Source organism: Oncorhynchus mykiss, chromosome 21 (assembly GCF_057628025.1).
Source record: "Oncorhynchus mykiss isolate SJ-2025 chromosome 21, ASM5762802v1, whole genome shotgun sequence".
Taxonomy (NCBI): Eukaryota; Metazoa; Chordata; class Actinopteri; order Salmoniformes; family Salmonidae; genus Oncorhynchus; species Oncorhynchus mykiss.
In genome coordinates this window covers 39745700-39765641 of record NC_143042.1, presented here as the reverse complement: position 1 = coordinate 39765641, position 19942 = coordinate 39745700, and the positions used below count along the sequence as shown (strand labels likewise).

Below are 19942 nucleotides of genomic sequence, written 5' to 3'. Positions count from 1 at the left end.
CTGTTTTTCATAGTACACATTCTCTTAAGATATAATTATTTGAATCAAGAGTATCAAGCATCGACACGTCACTCACTCAGCGTGAGGGAGGATTTCATCACAGCATCAGTTTCGGGATTTCTCAATTCAATGCCAAATACAGCTACACTCTTCCAACTTTCTCCCATCATATCAGCCACTGTGCTTCTGCCTCTGCATCGCTTGCTCTTTGGGGTTTTACACAGTGTATCTTTTAAGCACTTTGTTGACGACTGCTGATGTACAATGGGCTTCATTTACATTTGATTGATATCACACTGACTATATGTCTAAGGAATCCCTCTGTGAAAATAAAAAGGGAGGTATCACTCACATGACTCAGTTATTTGTTGATGGATTTATTCTCTCAACACCTACACTCTGGATTGATTCTCATCATAGATTAGCAGGTACACGAGGCCTTGCTTGACATGGCCATTGGTTCGTCTGTGAGCATGTTACACTTATCTCTAGTTCGGAACAGACCAGATAACAGGTTTAAGCTGTTCAGCAGGTCCTCTACAAAGTACGTTTCTCCTTTCAGGTTGTTAAAAAGGACTTGGCGATCTTATCAAGGAAGAGTCTCTGCATGTATGGAGGTGTGATGTGAATGATACTCAATGAGTGAGTGTGTGTGGTGATATCAATTAATCATTCATGCAGAAGAATAAGGTTCCATAAGACAGCATGTGAAATTTAAAAAAATAAATAAATAAAAATACGTGTTGCACAAAACATTTCCTTAACACACAAAACTCTAAATATATATTTCACCAACATTTGTACATACTATAGATACACCTGCACAACCTATTTACACATAGCAATTCAGGTTGATAACAATAGAGACACAACAATTTAGCTCACATTAGCAGCATATAGCCCTTGATAGGCATACGGCATCCCAAATGGCACTCTGTTCCCTACATAGTGCACTACTTTTGACCAGAGCCCTATGGGCCCTGGACAAAAGTAACACACCATACATGTAGTGAATAGGGAGCCATTTGGGACACAACTACCTGTATGTCAATGCCCTAAAGTCCCTCCCTAGAGGTCTGGCCTTTTATGGCACAGGTAGTGCACTCATTTCACAGAGGTTCACAGCTTCAAGTACCTCTTTGTCCCCTAAATAATTACATGATCAACCGGGTTGATCAGTCAGATAAAGACTGTGGTGCTGCCTGCACATCTCTTCGGGCACTGCCCACCAATGTCCTATTTGGTCGGGGAGTGAGATTTAGGAGTCCAGCCCCTCCTCGTTTCCTGCACTGGCTTTCTGATAACCTCTGACATTTGACCTAAGACCCCGAGCCTTGGGTTGCAAGGGGTACATGAGAACAGTTCTTAGTATCTGCCTACACACACACACACACACACACACACACACACACACACACACACACACACACACACACACACACACACACACACACAATCCAGAACAATACAGGAGTCAGTGAGTCGATAAGTCCTGACAGTTCCAGGACAAACAAAAGAAAAGGCGTCTCCATAGTCCATTGTCCACATACTCTCAGTCTGTATCCAGCTCGTTAAGGTCGTCCATCGACTGTGGAGCTCCAACTCCTGACACTCTTCAGCAGTACAGTTAGGGTCCACCTTAAGATAGCTTACTTTGAGGGCCGGTCAATGACACTGAAGTCACTTGGCTCCCAGGTCATACCGGGTCAGGTTGTTGCTGTATCTGTCTGTACAGTCGTAATCACTACTGGGTCAGTGTGTAGTCTCTCAGTGATCAGGCTGCATCATGGGAAGAGTATAGTCTTTCTCTAGGCTGATCTTACATTCCACCTCCTCCTCATCCGGGACATAGAGATTGCCTATGGAGCTCTGGAATACAGAGAGAAAAAGTTGGAGTGGCTTAGTGTGTGTTTAGGTCTGAGAATGTGTGTGTGGGGTGTGGGTGTGTCTGAGAATGTGTGTGTGGGGTGTGGGTGTGTCTGAGAATGTGTGGGTAAGGATGATGACCAGATCCAACATCTAATTCCTTGTTGGTTCAACGTAATATCATTGAAATGACATGGAAACAACGTTGATTCAACCAGTATGTGCCTGGTGAGAAGTATTGTAAGAGGAAGTTTAGTATCTACTGCATACACTGATGTTAACATTTCCAGTAAGTGAAGTTCAACAACAGCCCCTTGCTGTTTGACCACTACTAATAGTGAAAGAGACCAGAGGATGTTGTTGTTCTAACCTTCAGTCCCTTATTGCTGTTCAGCATGTCCTTGAAAACCAGTGAGGGATGTGGAATCGTGGGGAAAACCTTCTCTCTGTGCCTGGAAAAGAACCACAAAAGAATTAGCCCCAAATTTAAACCCTGATCACCAAAATTGGCAATTCATTAAGCGAAAACACATTTGCTAGATATCTATAATGTCTATTAAGACATTCAATTAATTCTAAACCCCAACACACACACACACACACACACACACACACACACACACACACACACACACATATATAGAACGCAGACAAACGGATATAGTGTATGTTTACTTACTTCATAAAACAACTAATTAAAAGGATGAGGAATAAGAAGACTACAGCTGGAATGACGACAGCAAACACAGTCATCGACCAATCATCCACACCTGAAAAGAATACAAGCAAAACTATCAGTGACCCGGTCTAATTCTAATCTTGACAAGTCTGTTACATTTAGCCAACATTCAATACACAAGTCTGTTACAACGACATATACTATTATAGAGACTATAGACTACTGGTATATTATATATGTTTAATTCTGTTTGTCTTCTATTTTATTTGAAGGGGAACGTTTCAACTATTACAGTACATCACTGTGTTCTGAAAGAGGGAGAGAATGTAGAGAAAGAGGAGAAAGTACCATAGATTTCCTCTTCGCTCCAGTCGCTGCCTCCCTCCCCACACCATTTCGTATAGACTGCTTTAAGCTGGACTCTGTACTGGCATCTCTGGTCATATGAAACCTTCACATGTTTCAATTGTATTTCTTTACTCTGGAAGAAACATACGCAGAACCATGAGTGGAACTCAAGTAGTGGTACACTCGTAGAAAAAAAAGGTGCTATCTAGAACCTAAAAGGGTTATTCGGCTGTCCACATAGGAGAGACCTTTGAAGAACCCTTTTTGGTAACCAGGTAGAACTCTTTTGGGTTCCATGTAAAACCCTTTCCACAGATGGTTCTGCATGGATACCAAAAGGAGTTCTACCTGGAACCAAAAAGGGTTCTCCTATGGGGACAGCCATAGAACCCTTTTGGAATGTTTTTTTTTTCTAAGCGCGTACTATTTGACTGACACACACAGACACACAAACAAACAGCAGATGTCCAATGCCCACTCATCCTAACACATTCAGTAGGTCTGTAAAAACAATGTAAACATTGTCCAGTGACTAAAGCTCTATTTTTTTATTGGTGTAATTCACATAAGTGGCCTGTCTCATGTTGACAATAGCAGAACGCCCAACCCTTCATCTGACCCATTTTCTGTCTGCAGCCATCTCAACTTAAGCCTCATTATCTGTTTATAAATCATCAAAATGTATTTTATATCAGTGAGACCAACGTGTATAACAACGGCGCGACCGAGTGACGTCGGCGCAACCCATAATTAACTAGTTGAAATGAAATATGAAACAATAGAAAACACTCTTCTGGGAAGCATAAAAACGGACAAAAAAAGGCACTTGCCAGGTTGTCAATGTCAATATGAATTTGTTATGAACTAGTTTCACCTGGATCAATAAAGGGAGACGTAAATGTAAATAAAAATATACACACATCCACGAGCAGTTGACACTTGCTGTAGTTAAAGATGTAACTCCAGCAGTGGCCAGCGCCTATGTCCGGAGGGTCCCAGCTCAGGATGAGATTCCTTCCTGTCTCTGTTATCTTCACCTTAGGAGCCGGGGCCTTGACTGAAGAGAATCAGACATACAGTATAACATTAGATAAATGAGAGTATTGGTAATATCAACAATATTTGCATACTTGAGAGTTTAGTAGTATCATGGAATTAGTCATAGGCTGGTGAGATGGTTGAAACTGCAAGAATTTGAATTGTTGCAAAAAAAAATCTATATTTATATATTTTTTGCAACAAATAAAAATTATTGCAGTTAATGATAATGGGACTGGGGTAGGGGAGAGAGAAAAACATGAGCCCCATTCTGCATGGAGAGCGCTGAGCTTTTGTAAGCGGTACGCTCATGATACGCTCTGATCTATTCAGTTGTGGGGGTTGGGAGTCAGACACGCTCTGCTGTACGATAAACAGTTTACTTTAAGTTAAGTCAGGTCACTCTCTCTCTCGGTCCCTCTCCCATAGAGTGTGTTTCAAGTTTGGGGAAGTTCATTTTCACCATTCAAATTCTCCCTTCTAATAAAGCATTCCATGCATCTATCATCGCATTTGCAGACTTATGCAAGATTGCCTACTATTACTAAGGTGATTAGTTGATTGGATAGTCACAATTTAGGCTAATAATATAATTGAATCACTGTTCACAAAAAAAGATTGCAGTGCTCAGTGCATGGCTGAGCGTGTAGAGTAGGCCTAGGCTACAGGATATGTTTAATGCAATTCTACTATACTTGATGTTTTTAATATGACAACAACGACAGGGTAGTATAGGCTACTGCTGACTCTGACAAACAGATCAATAAAAACCACCTTGTCTGCAACCATCTAATCTGGCCTATGAACAGGGGAGACACAAATTGTACATTATGAAATAAGGAGTATTGTCCAAAAATAAAGTTTCAAGTGGCACTGACCCAATGATAAAGGGTGAACATGTGCACAGCGCACTCAATGGGGATATGGCTGATGCTCTCAGCTGGTGCCAATAAGTTGGTTTACTGTTCGCTCAAATTGCGAATTTTGCTAATTAAAAGACAGATTAGAGTCTTTTCATTGTCTTCTCTTTACAGCAACAGGCATTTACTTTCCAAACTATGTTTCCCCACGATGAAATTGGGGGTAGAGGAAGGAAATACATGGGATATTAAAATATACACTGAGTGTACAAAACATTAAGAACACCTGCTCTTTCAATGACAGACTGACCAGGTGAATCCAGGTGAAAGTTATGATCTCTTATTGAGGTCACTTAAAATCCACTTCAATCAGTGTAGATGAAGGGGAGGAGACAGGTTAAAGGTTAACGAAGGATTTTTAAGCCTTGAGACATGGATTGTGTATGTGTTCCATTCAGAGGGTGAATGGGCGAGTCAAAATATTAAAGTGCCTTTGAACGGGGTATGATAGTAGGTACCAGGTGCACTGGTTTGTGTCAAGAACTGCAACGCTGCTGGGTTTTTCACACTGAACAGTTTCCTGTGTGTATCAAGAATGGTCCACCACCCAAAAGACATCCAGCCAACTTGACACAACTGTGGGAAACATTGGAGTCAACATGTGCCAGCATCCCTGTGGAACGCTTTCAACACCTTGTAGATTCTATGCCCAACAAATGAAAACAATTAAAACAAAACAATTATTAAATTAGAAACATGGCATTCTCTCACCCTCGGCTCCCAGGCCTGCTCCTGCTAATGTCAAACATGTAGGCTTACTAGCACACTAAGCAACACAGTGCTGGGCAGGGCGCCTTTCTCCGCAATGTCTCGAAATAGCTGTCCATGGACCTGAAACCGTTTTAATATGCGCAATTTTGTGTTTACTCATTTGATTACAACACCCCTCTTGTTTTCTCTCTCTTCCCCTTCACACACCTGTTGTTATGCAGTAACCTACAAAGAAATGTTTGTTCTATTCACAATGGTTAATTATGTTTAGCAAACAGTCATGAGTTAAATTAACTTAGGCTGTACTAGTGACTTCTGTTAACAAATCTTGTCCCGAATCTTGGCTACTCATCCCATTAGGAATTGTATTTTGTTGTTAACCTGCAAATGCTTTGCTATAAAGGTGATTTTTTCCCAACTAACCCTTCCCCCCCGCGGCTATGTTTACCTCCTGAGTTAAATTTGTTTGAATGGTTTTCAGATCATACCATGAGGATATCGGTAAACATCTGTTTTTAACTGTTAAAAAATGTGGTATGGAGTTATTCTTACCATGATATTTAGGAAGCACCAGGAAGTTATTCTGTACAGATAAGCCATCGAGAGTCCCATTGACCTTGAAGTAGACGTCATATTGAAGGAAGGATCCTCTCAGGTGACATCCTGTCCTCTGACCATCTCTGTACTGGTACTCACTGCATGCTGCTATGTGGGAGGGACCAAGGTACCTGAAACATAAGGGATGAGAGGGATGACAATCTGTCACTGCTCAGCTAAACCGACACAAATATCCGATTTTTTTTTAACAGCTGTAACTGGCGTTTCCTGCAATCTAGAGCAAAAAAAATGGCCTTAAATGATAACAAATCAGGTAAAAAACACAATATATATGTTATTATTATTTATTTTTGACATAGTGGCACAGCCAGTACACAAGGTGCCATATATCGCCTCTCTTCCATTCTTTGGGGAGAGCCCTGATTCATTTTTAAATAGTTCTCACCCATAGTAGAGCTGGAGGTCTGAGGCCTGATTGGCTGGGAGCCAGCTGCAGTTCATGGCCTTAGAGGAGTAGAGGGAACACTGGAAGTTCTTCACCAACTCTGTTATAAGAGAGAGAGAGAGAGATAGAGGAAGAGAGAGAAAAAACTTTGCCATGAGTCTAGACCACAAAAACACTATCTGACAAAGACTCATGCAGATCTAAATATTGTCCTGATAAAAAAGCAGGTTGGCATTTATTGAGATGACGCATGTACTGGAGGCAGCTCTGCAGAGTGGTCACTAGCTGGCACAGCCACAAAGTCATACAATTAGATTTTAACCATAACCACACTGCTAACCCTAACCTTAATTTAAGACCAAAAAGCACATTTTCGTTTTCAGCTGGCCCAACTAGCGGAAACCACTCAGTTTTGCCTCCAGGGCAAGACTCATGACAATAAAAGCCAATCTGCAATAAAACATGTTAACATGAAGAAACTTTTCTATTCTCTATGGTAACACTTCACTGGGAATTGTGTTCAGCTTTAAGGTCATTGTTTTTATTTGCTGTATGCCTAAAAGCCTTTGTTCAATACTTTGGATAGGCTTATATAAAGTACAAATAAGAACAAGGGCATTTTAAACATGGAAAAACTATATTAATTTCAGCACAATGTTTGTATTACAGTAGACACATTGGATAAAGTTCAGGAGTTCACAAGTCCCAATTCATATTGGGGCAAATTTTAACTTACACTTTAGTTAAAACACATTTCGTGTTTGTAAATTCACTCTAGGCTTTCTACATCGATTTCAGAGAACTCTCGCCTGAGTATTACAGAGCACACAACACCTGTTGAATATGATCACCAACGCTCTGGATAACATGAAAACAGAATAACCGCATCTTCTAGGGCAAGTAAAATGTTCGGAGTGAGGCGTTCTCTCATTTGTGTCTGGAAGTAGCTAGCAAGCTAGTCAGAACACTTGGATCAACCCTACTCCTCGGCCAGAGCGTCCAGTGTGCGCTCTGAACGCTCCGAGAGCGTAATTTTAAGGGATTTAAGGGAATTTTAAGGGATTTAAGGGAATTTACAAAGGGACAATCTGACAACGCTCTGAATTTACAAACGCCCAGAGTCAACGCACCCGTAGTCATGCATTGAGATCAAGTGGAGACTAAGTGAACATTCGAAGTTAGGGTTAGAAATTAGGATTCAACTCACAGTAATTGTTACCTACCTGGGGGTTTAGGTTTACAGATGCTGACAGGTTTGCTTATGGTTCTGCCTGTACATTCGTTGGGGTTTGTTTTCACTGTGTAATTCACTGCATCATTCGTAGTGACAATGTACTCTTTATACAAGCTGAAAGTTGAAATTAATATGGGGTTCTCCTGTGAAAAAAAATGGAATCACTGTCATTTCACATTCTACAAAGTATTAGTGTTAGGTATTTAATATGATGTATATTATTATTGAATAATATAACTTTGTAACAGATGGTTTTATAATAGTTTATGATCGCTTTATATGCATACATAGGCTACGTTTTGCAATTCATTCTGTGCATAAAAAACTGTTTGTATTATAAATCAATTCCAAATGTACTTTTGTTTAATTTTTCCTTTTCATGGGCCTGAGTGCACTCGACTCACCTCTCCGATCGTTGTAGTGACCATGTAGTTCACCTTGCATGATGCATCTAAATTATTTGGTGCGTTCCACGACAGCTTTATACGGAATTCAGACTCCCACGTCAATGACAGGTTGAGCGGCTCAGGGAGAGCTGAAGAGGTGACAAGAGACGAGCAGTGTAAACTACTCTGTATGGCAATGTGATGACCAACTGCTATATATGCTATAATATATATATATATATATATATATATATATATATCATATTTGCTATGCCACACATCTGTCTGGTGTAGGCCCTAGTTCCAATTTCTGAACAATATGACTCACCAGGGCAAAGTAACAAGCCCACACAACAAGACTACATCAATAATAATCATAGTCAATCAATGTCAAATGAATACACGTTTTCATGTAGGCAGAAGTTACAAGGGAATCCAACATGTATTTAAACAGATTATTTTCTCATTATCGAAACTTCTCATTCTGACGTCGGTTTCGGGAAATGGACAGGAAATCCTAGTTTTCCTAAAGTCTTGCCAACTGAAAATCACTAAACAACTGGTGTCATACGACCATTAAAGGTAATGTAAAGTAAATACAATAGCAGTACCTTGCTCAGCTGCAACCTCTAACGCGACCAAATGAATAAAGTATCGTAGAACCAAGAGAAAATCCAAATGTTTCAAAATCATGTTGTCCGGTGCGTAATTTCTGGCAGACTGCGCCTCCTCAAAATCGCCCGGAATTCCAAAGGTAAGACAAGAATTGTCGAGCAGTTGTCTCCCAAACAGAGCGAACAAATAGAAGTGCCTCACGTCCAGATCAATATGAACAAAAGCAAACACCGGATTTACACCCGCGAGCGAGTTATCAATACATTCATACAGTCTATGATTCCATTTCGTGTGACAGCGAGGGCTTCTGTCGCGCATCGGATTGGCAAATAGGGCGGAGTTTGTATGGAGCAATAACTCAAAGCTACGACAGTACAGAATAGGATATCCTTACCATTTTGACAGTGTCAGTCATTCGTTTTCCTCATTGGATAACATCCCCTATAATACACCTCCTCCTGCGTATGAGTATTGTGTAGGCTTGTAGGCTTGAACATCACAATAATAAAGTGAATAATAACTAAATGGATAAAGTTAATACAACGAACTTTTTCGCAAAATCTTTTTTTTATTGAAAAAATGGCTTAACAAAGATATGTTGAACAAGCATCTGTACTTAGATACAGTGTAATTACAATGGCAAATCAAAATCAGACACAGAGAAATAAGACTATTCTCAAACCATTGGTCCAGAAACAGCACAAATATAAATATGTAGCTACACGCACGCACCTTTCTTCTTTTACAGCAAAACATTATATACATCTGCATATTATTATCATCTATTTGCTAATTTCAGTGTAGCACTTGTGAAATACTGTACAATCAGCATGTGTTGGAGTTGTATTATTACTTGAAATAGGACAGGGGACTTTTCTGAGAGATGTAAGGACTAGCAGATCAATAGGTCCAGCCAGCTGATAGATCCCTCAAATTCAAATCTGAACCTCAAAGTCAGTTCCACTGCCCCCCCCCCCCCCCATTGTTCCCCTCTAATCAGGGACTGATTTAGACCTGGGATACCAGGTGGGTGCAATGAATGATCAGGTAGAACAGAAAACTAGTAGTACTCCGGACCTTATAAGGTAAGATTTGAATACCCCTGTGATAGAGACATCAATCAAAATCAACAGCCTGGTCCCACAATAATTGGTATTTTGACCAATCAGATAAGAATTACACTGCCTGTGTAAACGCAGCCTATGAGTTGTCAAGACAGCACCAACAGATCTGGGACCAGGCTAATCAATCATCATTGACTTAATGTCAAAGAACACACCCCATGTCAGAACATAAAGTTCAACATCTTAAGAAACTGTCTGAGCATTGGGTTATTACAGAGTGACTGACAATTTGACATCATAGAGTATACTGCATTAAACCTTACTGTACATCTTTCTTATAGACTAATACAGAAAACCGATGGGTTACTGTTTGTTTGTTCCTAAAACATTAGCAATATAAGCCACCTTAGACCATTGCAGAATAGACTCCCAGCACTTAAATGTAATGCATTTGCTCTCTGAAGCAACCATTTGATGCAGTGTGCAAGGCAAATAACAGCTTTGCATTGATTATGGACAAAAGGCAGCCATTACCTGGGTCGTGCTCAGCTGGGCACTCCGTAGCAAAATGGTTTGCAACGTAACACAATAATCTGTGTTTTTATTGGACAAATTCAGGTAGTAGTACTGCCCTGTTTCAAAACGTTCCACCCCTACTGAACACACCCAGATAAGTCACGTACGGTATGTGGATCATCTCTTTAGAAGGTAGGTAGGCTAATATCTGCAGTGGTAAAGTGTTAACACCATAGAAACCATTTCTATTTGAATGGTCAACACTGCCTTTGATTGGAGAGATTAAGTCAATCTGCATAGAGCTTTGAGTTGCAACAGTCCAGAATTTAAACAAATTAAACATTACAAAATAACATCTCCCCCTCGCCATTAAAGAACACAAGTAATTCAAGAATCTTTTCGTTCAAGAGAAAAAAGTGCAATGTCACTTAATACATGACTCAACAGCAAGACCTGACATTTGATCAATTTCGTAATATCGGTAGTACATAATACATTATCAGACATCTTGTTGAGCTCGGTTATGTAACAGTATTCAGGAAGTTTGAGAAGGCAAATGGGAATAGCAAGGCCAATATGCCAAGTCATACTGAACAGTGCTCATCCCAAAGTACATTATAAACAGGTTTCCAGTTTGTGGTATGGAGCGAGGGAGTCGACAAGTCCAGTTTGGATCCAACTAGCAGAGGGTGTGTGTGTGTGTGTGTGGGGGGGGGTAGCTCTACTCTGTGTTACAGTCACTTTAGCCCAGGTCTGTAGACGTCCCACTGATGGCACGGAATACGTGTAAGGAGTTCTGGAGCAGTGAACGCATCATATCCTCCTGGAAGATCTAGGGTGACAGAGTCAGATACAACAACACACATCATTACCATCATTGGTCAACCAGTCATGTGATAGCAATACATGCGTCGCAGGGATACACGCATATAATGGAGTTTTTGAAAATAAATGACAAATTCATCAAAATGGAGCCCAGGGCGTCTTGCCAGACCTGCGTTCAAATACATTGAGCGTTTGCTAAAGCCACCTGGAGTGATTGGAGGTTTGATGCGGACACACCCAGACAGACACACAGTTGCCACATACACTGAGTGTACAAATCATCAAGAACACCTTCCTAATATTGAGTTGCATCCCCTTTTCCCCAACATGGTATCGAAAGCATTCCACAGGGATGCTGGTACATGTTGACTTCAATGCTTCCCACAGTTCTGTCAAGTTGGCTGGATGTTCTTTGGGTGATGGACCATTCTTGATACACACAGGAGACTGTTGAGCGTCAAAAACCGAGCAGCATTGCAGTTGACACAAACCGGTGCACCTGGCACCTACTACCATACCCAGTTCAAAGGCACGTAAATATTTTGTCTTGCCCATTCACCCTCTGAATGGCACACATACACAATCCATGTCTCAATTGTATCAAGGCTTAAAAATCCTTCTTTAGCTTGTCACCTCTCCTTCATCTACACTGATGGAAGTGGATTTAACAAGAGACATCAATAAGGGATCATAGCTTTCACCTGGATTCACCTGGTCAGTCTATGTCATGGAAAGAGCAGGTGTTCCTAATGTTTTGTACACCCAGTGAATATCGACCAGCTATACTCACTGACTGAATAAAGGGAGGTTAACGAGGTGATGACCAGTGTATGTTCCAAGTAGAAATGAAAATGCAACATAACTCCACAGAGGGTATCACATTACCTGGCATTTCTTAAATCTAAGGCGCAGTAAGGGGCAGCATAGACAGAAGAAAGGGATAAGTTAGTGCTATGGACAGGAAAGTAAAGAAAACATTAAGACACAAAAACACTTTTAATTTGCTACCAAAATACAGTCAGGAGAAACAGAGATGTGAGAGAAAAATAGATTCAGGTCATGAGATATGACCTTGGTCAAAGAGGACCAATATTGCGGCAGGTAGTCTAGCGGTTAAGAGTGTTGGGCCTGTAACCGACAGGTTGCAGGTTCCAATCCCTGAGCAGTCTAGGTTACAAAAATCTGTCGATGTTCCCTTGAGCAAGGCACTTAACCCTAATTTCTCCTGTAAATTGCTCTGGATATGAGTGTCTGCTAAATGACAAAGGGTTTTCTGGTGTTTGCTTGAGAGAAATAGAGGGATGAGAGCCTAGGAGTGTGGTCAGGAATATTATGAGAGCCAGAGCCCAAAATAAAGAATTTATGTTTGTCATCTTGTGTGCATCTCTATGTGTTTGTAAGGCTGACAGGTGCTATGATTATGGGGAGCCCCCCATGTCCTGTTCATGGATGTCTGGCAGCTCCTCCCCTCCCCCATGTCACCTGTTCATGGATATCTGGCAGCTCCTCCCCCTCCCCCATGTCACCTGTTCATGGATGTCTGGCAGCTCCTCCCCTCCCCCATGTCACCTGTTCATGGATATCTGGCAGCTCCTCCCCCTCCCCCATGTCACCTGTTCATGGATATCTGGCAGCTCCTCCCCCTCCCCCATGTCACCTGTTCATGGATGTCTGGCAGCTCCTCCCCCTCCTCCCATGTCACCTGTTCATGGATGTCTGGCAGCTCCTCCCCCTCCCCCCATGTCACCTGTTCATGGATGATGTCCGACAGCTCCTCCCCCTCATGTCACCTGTTCATGGATGATGTCCGACAGCCCCCCCCCCCCCCACGTCACCTGTTCATGGATGATGTCCGACAGCTCTTCCCCCTCCCCATGTCACCTGTTCATGGATGATGTCCGACAGCTCTTCCCCCTCCCCATGTCACCTGTTCATGGATGATGTCCGACAGCTCCTCCCCTCCCCCATGTCACCTGTTCATGGATGTCTGACAGCTCCTCCCCCCATGTCACCTGTTCATGGATGTCTGACAGCTCCCCCCCCCATGTCACCTGTTCATGGATGATGAACAGGTGACATGGGGGAGGGGGAGGAGCTGCCAGATATACATGAACAGGTGACATGGGGGAGGGGGAGGAGCTGCCAGATATCCATGAACAGGTGACATGGGGGAGGGGAGGAGCTGCCAGACATCCATGAACAGGTGACATGGGGGAGGGGGAGGAGCTGCCAGATATCCATGATGTCTGACAGCTCCTTCCCCTCCCCCCATGTCACCTGTTCATGGATGATGTCTGACAGCTCCTCCCCCTCCCCCCATGTCACCTGTTCATGGATGATGTCCGACAGCTCCTCCCCCTCATGTCACCTGTTCATGGATGATGTCCGACAGCTCCTCCCCCTCATGTCACCTGTTCATGGATGATGTCTGACAGCTCCTCCCCCTCCCCCCATGTCACCTGTTCATGGATGATGTCCGACAGCTCCTCCCCCTCATTTCACCTATTCATGGATGATGTCCGACAGCTCCTCACCCTCCCCCCATGTCACCTGTTCATGGATGATGTCCGAAAGCTCCTCCCCTCCCCCCATGTCACCTGTTCATGGATGATGTCCGACAGCTCCTCCCCTCCCCCCATGTCACCTGTTCATGGATGATGTCTGACAGCTCCTCACCCTCCCCCCATGTCACCTGTTCATGGATGATGTCCGACAGCTCCTCCCCCTCATGTCACCTGTTCATGGATGATGTCCGACAGCTCCTCACCCTCCCCCCATGTCACCTGTTAATGGATGATGTCCGACAGCTCCTCCCCTCCCCCCATGTCACCTGTTCATGGATGATGTCCGACAGCTCCTCCCCCTCATGTCACCTGTTCATGGATGATGTCTGACAGCTCCCCCCCCCCCCATGTCACCTGTTCATGGATGTCTGACAGCTCCTCCCCCTCCCGCCATGTCACCTGTTCATGGATGATGTCCGACAGCTCCTCCCCCTCATGTCACCTGTTCATGGATGATGTCTGACAGCTCCTCCCCCTCCCCCCATGTCACCTGTTCATGGATGATGTCTGACAGCTCCTCCCCCTCCCCCCATGTCACCTGTTCATGGATGATGTCCGACAGCTCCTCCCCCTCATGTCACCTGTTCATGGATGATGTCCGACAGCTCCTCACCCTCCCCCCATGTCACCTGTTCATGGATGATGTCTGACAGCTCCTCCCCCTCCCCCCATGTCACCTGTTCATGGATGATGTCCGACAGCTCCTCCCCCTCATGTCACCTGTTCATGGATGATGTCCGACAGCTCCTCACCCTCCCCCCACGTCACCTGTTCATGGATGATGTCCGACAGATCCTCCCCTCCCCCCATGTCACCTGTTCATGGATGATGTCCGACAGCTCCCCCCATGTCACCTGTTCATAGATTATGTCTGACAGCTCCTCCCCTCCCCCCATGTCACCTGTTCATGGATGATGTCTGACAGCTCCTTCACCATGTCTTTGAAGTTGCCCTTCAGGCCCTCGTGGTACTCAAACTGGTCCTCCTTGATCAGACGCTCGTTGATGTCCAGCGCCATGCTGCAGGCTTCCACAAACCTCCTGCATAGACAGTACAGACAAACAGATACACACACACACACCAACAGTTACATGGGGACAGAGGGTGGTGTTCAGCAAGTCATACTTCATCAAATATCACTACTAGTTATCCATTAAGGGGATGACATATTCAATGATTTGCTCCACAACTTGAATGTGAGCTTTGCGGAGTAGCTGATATCTTGGCAAGGTAGTGCGTTGTCGGTTGGGTAGTCTACACATACCTGAATATCTCCTTGAGCTCCATGGCTTTCTTATTGTTGGACTGGGACTTGCTGGTTTTGGAGTCGTCCAGAAAGGCTCTGGCGTACGCCATCGGACCAGCGTTAACCTGTGGCACACAAGACAAGGGAATGAGTAACAATCTTTAAGAGGAATGAATATCTTGGGTATTCAGTTTCACTCTCAGGTAGTGCTGGGTGACCACTATGCTGCCAATGGCATCTAGATCAACTCGTAGCACAACAATAACATCATTGGCTACCCTCCTGTAGGTTTTAACCCAGACCCTGTTCCTGGAGAGCTACCCTCCTGTAGGTTTTAACCCCGAACCTGTTCCTGGAGAGCTACCCTCCTGTAGGTTTTAACCCCAACCCTGTTCCGGGAGAGCTACCCTCATGTAGGTTTTAACCCCGACCCTGTTCCGGGAGAGCTACCCTCCTGTAGGTTTTAACCCCGACCCTGTTCCGGGAGAGCTACCCTCCTGTAGGTTTTAACCCCGACCCTGTTCCTGGAGAGCTACCCTCCTGTAGGTTTTAACCCCGACCCTGTTCCTGGAGAGCTACCCTCCTGTAGGTTTTAATCCCGACTCTGTTCCGGGAGAGCTACCCTCCTGTAGGTTTTAACCCCGACCCTGTTCCTGGAGAGCTACCCTCCTGTAGATTTTAACCCCGACCCTGTTCCTGGAGAGCTACCCTCCTGTAGGTTTTCAATCCAAAACCGGTTGTATCTAACCTCATTCAACTTATCAACTATTAGAATCAAGTGTGCTAGCTTAGGATTGGAGAGAAAACCTGCAGGACGGCAGCTCTCCTGGACTAGCGTGACCAACATACACACAATGAACGGAGTAACGCAAGAGGACCAAATCCTAAAATCAACACTACAAGTTCTGGCATGAAAACATGAATACCTGCATGAATGCGCAATGATCTCATAGCGGTTAGAAATAACATCTACGTGTACAGGGACACAGCCCTGCAGTTTACTGTGGTGTCAAGCTGTAGTGTTAAGGTCTGATGCTAGTATGTGGTGTTCCCTGCATGCACTAGCTGCTTCCTGTTTGACCCCAGGGAGTGTACCGGCTGCCTTGGCAGCAGCTAATGGGGATCCTAATGAAATACTAAACGAACAGAGTGATGTGGCTACAGTAAGGTCTCGTCTACCTGTACAGAGACACAGCCCTGCAGTTTGAGCTGCAGCTGGATCATGTCGACCTCCTGGGAGGAGCAGAGTTTGGTCAGCTCGGCGGTGCGCGCCCGCATCTCGTCGATGGCCACGTCCACAGGCTTCAGCTCTACCTGCTTCTCCCCCAACACCTCCACACGCTTCTTCACGTACGGAAACGTGTTGGCCGCTGGACAGGAGAAATACACATAATTCAGCATATTCACACTTTATAACAATCTATGATCACACATGTTTAGATCATTTCTCTAGCCTGGGGGCAAGTCTGTTCCTGCTCTCTTGAGAACTTGGCTTGAAAACGACGGCAATGGCGTTGGCAAGAGCACAAACAGATTTATTTTTCGCAAAGGGCAGTGTGTTGGTCGCTGCCCAGGAGACTCACCACACACAGTCGGTTCTCATATAAACACACGATAAAGTTAATTCATTATGATAACACTGTTTCCCATTAGTGTTTCCTTTATTCACCTTGTATGGGAATGTGTTGGCAGCTCGGAGGGGAGTAAATAGCACAGTTCCAGGTATCTTCCTTACTCTGGAGTCATTGTTCACACAACTTTCACCTTCTCTTGGTTTTCTGAGAAACTCTCACACTTTTAGGAAGCTAGAGTCTACTAACTGGCAGTCCTGGGTCAAATATACGAAAATATAATTTTGTACCACAATTTTATAGCAAAAACATTGAGTCAACATCACTAAACAAACAAACCACACATGATAATGCTTTTACTGCATATTGGTCTATTTGTAACATCCTGTGTGTCAGGTCTGTGGGTAGAAATGTTGACAGATATTTGAGACAGGCGGGCCAGCTGTTGTTTAATGTCAGTTGTGACAGTGGGATAATCATGAAATGGCAAATGACAATGGTTAATCAAAATGTCTATATCATCATGTGATAAAACAATTGCAGTGGATATAAGCCATTTAAATGGTCCTATAGCGCTTCAGTTATCAAATGTATTTTAATGCTTGTACCCTCATAAACAGAATTAGCTAGTGGTTAGCTGTAAACGTTCTCTGTCAATTCTAAGGAATAATGTTTACTACTGTTAAAGGAAAAAGCCACTGAAAAATGATATTTTGGTATTTTATTCATTAGTCCTCTGTTGATACAGTCCCAAAATGTTTTGCATCACAGCAGTCAAGTTTTCAAGATATCGAGTCCAGGCCCTGTCGCAGCCGGCCGCGACCGGGAGACCCATGGGGCGGCACACAATTGGTCCAGCGTCGTCCGGGTTAGGGGAGGGTTTGGCCGGCAGGGATGTTCTTGTCCCATCGCACACTAGCAACTCCTGTGGCAGGCCGGGCGCAATGCACCCTGACACAGTCGCCAGGTGCACTGCACGGCTCTTGACCTTCGCCTCTCTTGAGTCCGTAAGGGAGTTGCAGCGATGGGACAAGACTGTAACTACCAATTGGATACCATGAAATTGGGGAGAAAAAGGGGTAAAAAAAATGTATCAAAAAAATTCAAGAAGCAAACAAAGTGTCACCGGCCACATCATGATGATGATGCAAAATGGACAAAAGAAACTATGGACTAATGAAAAAAATATCAAAAGATAGTTTTGAGTGGAGTTTTCCTTTAAGGGTAATGTGGAACCAATGTCACCATCATTTCTTGTCTCTAGCCTAGTGCTTTAAAAAGTTGTGTTATGAAGTCAGTGGGTTTCTGAACTTGCAGTAATTCTCAAATAGTTTAGATGTTAGTGTAGCTCATCTAAAAAGAAATTAAACAAGCTGTGTGCACAGTTGATGATGGTTTTAATTGAAAAGCTTGTATACTTCTTTGTCTCCAGCGCAACACACAAACAGTGGTTTTAGTCATAGAGAGGTCGTAAAAATGTTGTAAAGCAAACAAACTTGTTGAAATAAGGTTTTTGTAGGTGTGTTAATAATAGTTTTAAATAGGTTTTACTAGGCGGCTTCCACCCGGTTACGTAACCCTTAGAGGCTGCTGCCCCATATACATAGACAAATAACATTTTATTTGAAGAGGTTGTAAAGCTAACTAACTATTTGTAAGTTTTTTCTTTGTTGTAAAAGAGGTTAAGTAGTTTTTAAGCTAAAAGAGGTTGTGAAGCTAACTAACTTGTGAGTACGCTCCTCCTCTTGCATTGCTCCTCCACCCCACCATGTTTCTTCCCCGTCAGCGTGTATGGCGTTTCGAACACAAAGCGGTTGATGTTGTGGCACTTCTCAAAGTCCGTCTTCTTCTCTGGACAGTCCTTCTCGTCAAAGTAAGGCTTGACGAAGGTGACCTGGATATAGGCGAACTTGGTGTCTAGGTCTTTGGGGTTGACCTGTTGGAGATAGGAGATTGGTATGGTTGGGCTTGTTAGATAGAACCGACAACTCCAATAAAGGAAGCAAACTATTTGTTTGTACTATTTACCCCTTTTAGGAACCTGTAGGCAGTGTCCCAAATGGCAGCCTATGCCCTATATAGTAGACTACTTTTGACCAGGGCCCATAGGACTCTGGTCAAAAGTAGTGTACTAAATAGGGAATATGGTGCCATTTGGGACACTATCATAGTCACTACCTTGTTGGAGTCTTGGATGATCTTGACGCTTTCCGTTCCAAACTTATCCCCGTAGAGCCCTAAAAGGCGCTGAGAGATCTCTGATAGGCCAGTGAGTTTGGGCTCCTTGTACACATACTCCTTACCGTCCTCCTCCTCGAAGTAGCCCTGTCAACAACACAAAGTAGCCATTGGAGGCAGTGGGATGTTCATGCTGGCTATGTTGCATTACTAAGCAAGGAAAACAACAACAGCTGCAGCCTACTCAGGAGGAAAATATTCAGTCATAATTCAACTTGTCTCTCAAATGTGCAATAAATACAAATCAAATCAAATATATTTATAATCAGCTGATGTCACACAAAGTGCTGTACAGAAACCCAGCCTAAAACCCCAAACAGCAAGCAATGCATTATATAACAAATAATGCTGTGACTGATATTTCCTGGAATATGTTGTAATATAGCTTTACAGCTGTGCTTTTCTCAAAATGTATAATATATACATTTTTAACAATATCTTTATTGTTTTTTTTTTTATGTACTGTACAGCATCAGAAAACATTACAATTAAACATGAATTCATAATTTTCTAACATCCATCTATTTGAAACAAGGTTGTCCTTTTTGCGCTACTGTAAAGTAACTGAGACACTCATTGGGCCTTAGGACTCTCCAAACAACTCAAAATACAAAACATCACATATAGACTCAGATACACATCATCCCTTATATATCTGAAGAGAGAAGTGAAACTAAGCCTTATAGGTGTTTTTCTCTTCTCACCGTTTAAGCCCTGCCACAACCATCCTCCTCAGAGGCCACTAGCCTCTAAGGGATTTGTGTAATTCCACATTTATCTAATCTCCATCTGTCAGGTAGGGAAGTTACCAAGAGAGAACACCACATTTTAGGGTTCACAGGCACTGGATATGGACTGATATCAGATATGGTTAAACGATGACCACAGATACCTCGATGATGCTGCCAACAACATGACAGACCAGCACAATTGTTGTTATTTCTTCAGTAATTGATAGAAAGAGTTTATTTTCTCTCCCCACAAAATAGAAGAGAGACAGGAAGATAACACCTAGAAATATACAACAAAAATGCATGGTCTCTTTTTACTGTGACAAGTTCCCCAAGTAAAGGGCACTCCATCCCTGACAGAGAAGAACCATTGGTTGAGCCATCATA

General features: G+C 43.2%; 2 protein-coding genes across 9 annotated transcripts in view; both read right to left on the bottom strand.

Moving 5' to 3' along the window:
- Positions 1-364: 364 nt before the first annotated feature.
- il13ra1 (interleukin 13 receptor subunit alpha 1) lies at positions 365-9190 on the bottom strand. Its single transcript, XM_021577965.3, has 10 exons — positions 8797-9190; positions 8204-8334; positions 7789-7942; positions 6566-6665; positions 6115-6290; positions 3814-3950; positions 2894-3026; positions 2546-2636; positions 2237-2318; positions 365-1869 (listed from the first exon to the last, which is right to left on the bottom strand). Exons 1-10 carry the CDS (start codon positions 9116-9118, stop codon positions 1768-1770), a joined length of 1428 nt encoding a protein of 475 aa, XP_021433640.2. The 5' UTR covers positions 9119-9190; the 3' UTR covers positions 365-1767.
- A 158-nt stretch (positions 9191-9348) lies between these two features.
- dock11 (dedicator of cytokinesis 11) overlaps positions 9349-19942 on the bottom strand; it is a 114685-nt gene continuing 104091 nt past the window's right edge. For 6 of the 8 annotated variants that reach the window (XM_036957959.2, XM_036957960.2, XM_036957961.2 and 3 more), the window contains 6 exons: positions 18765-18911; positions 18312-18522; positions 16195-16385; positions 15034-15140; positions 14671-14809; positions 9349-11212 (listed from right to left, as the gene is read on the bottom strand). In XM_036957959.2, the coding sequence (XP_036813854.2) occupies positions 11123-11212; positions 14671-14809; positions 15034-15140; positions 16195-16385; positions 18312-18522; positions 18765-18911 (885 nt within the window). In that variant the 3' untranslated portion in view covers positions 9349-11122. Of the gene's footprint in view, positions 11213-12090; positions 12107-14670; positions 14810-15033; positions 15141-16194; positions 16386-18311; positions 18523-18764; positions 18912-19942 lie in introns of all 8 variants that reach the window. The other 2 variants (XM_036957962.2, XM_090214635.1) reach the window with 1 other exon arrangement.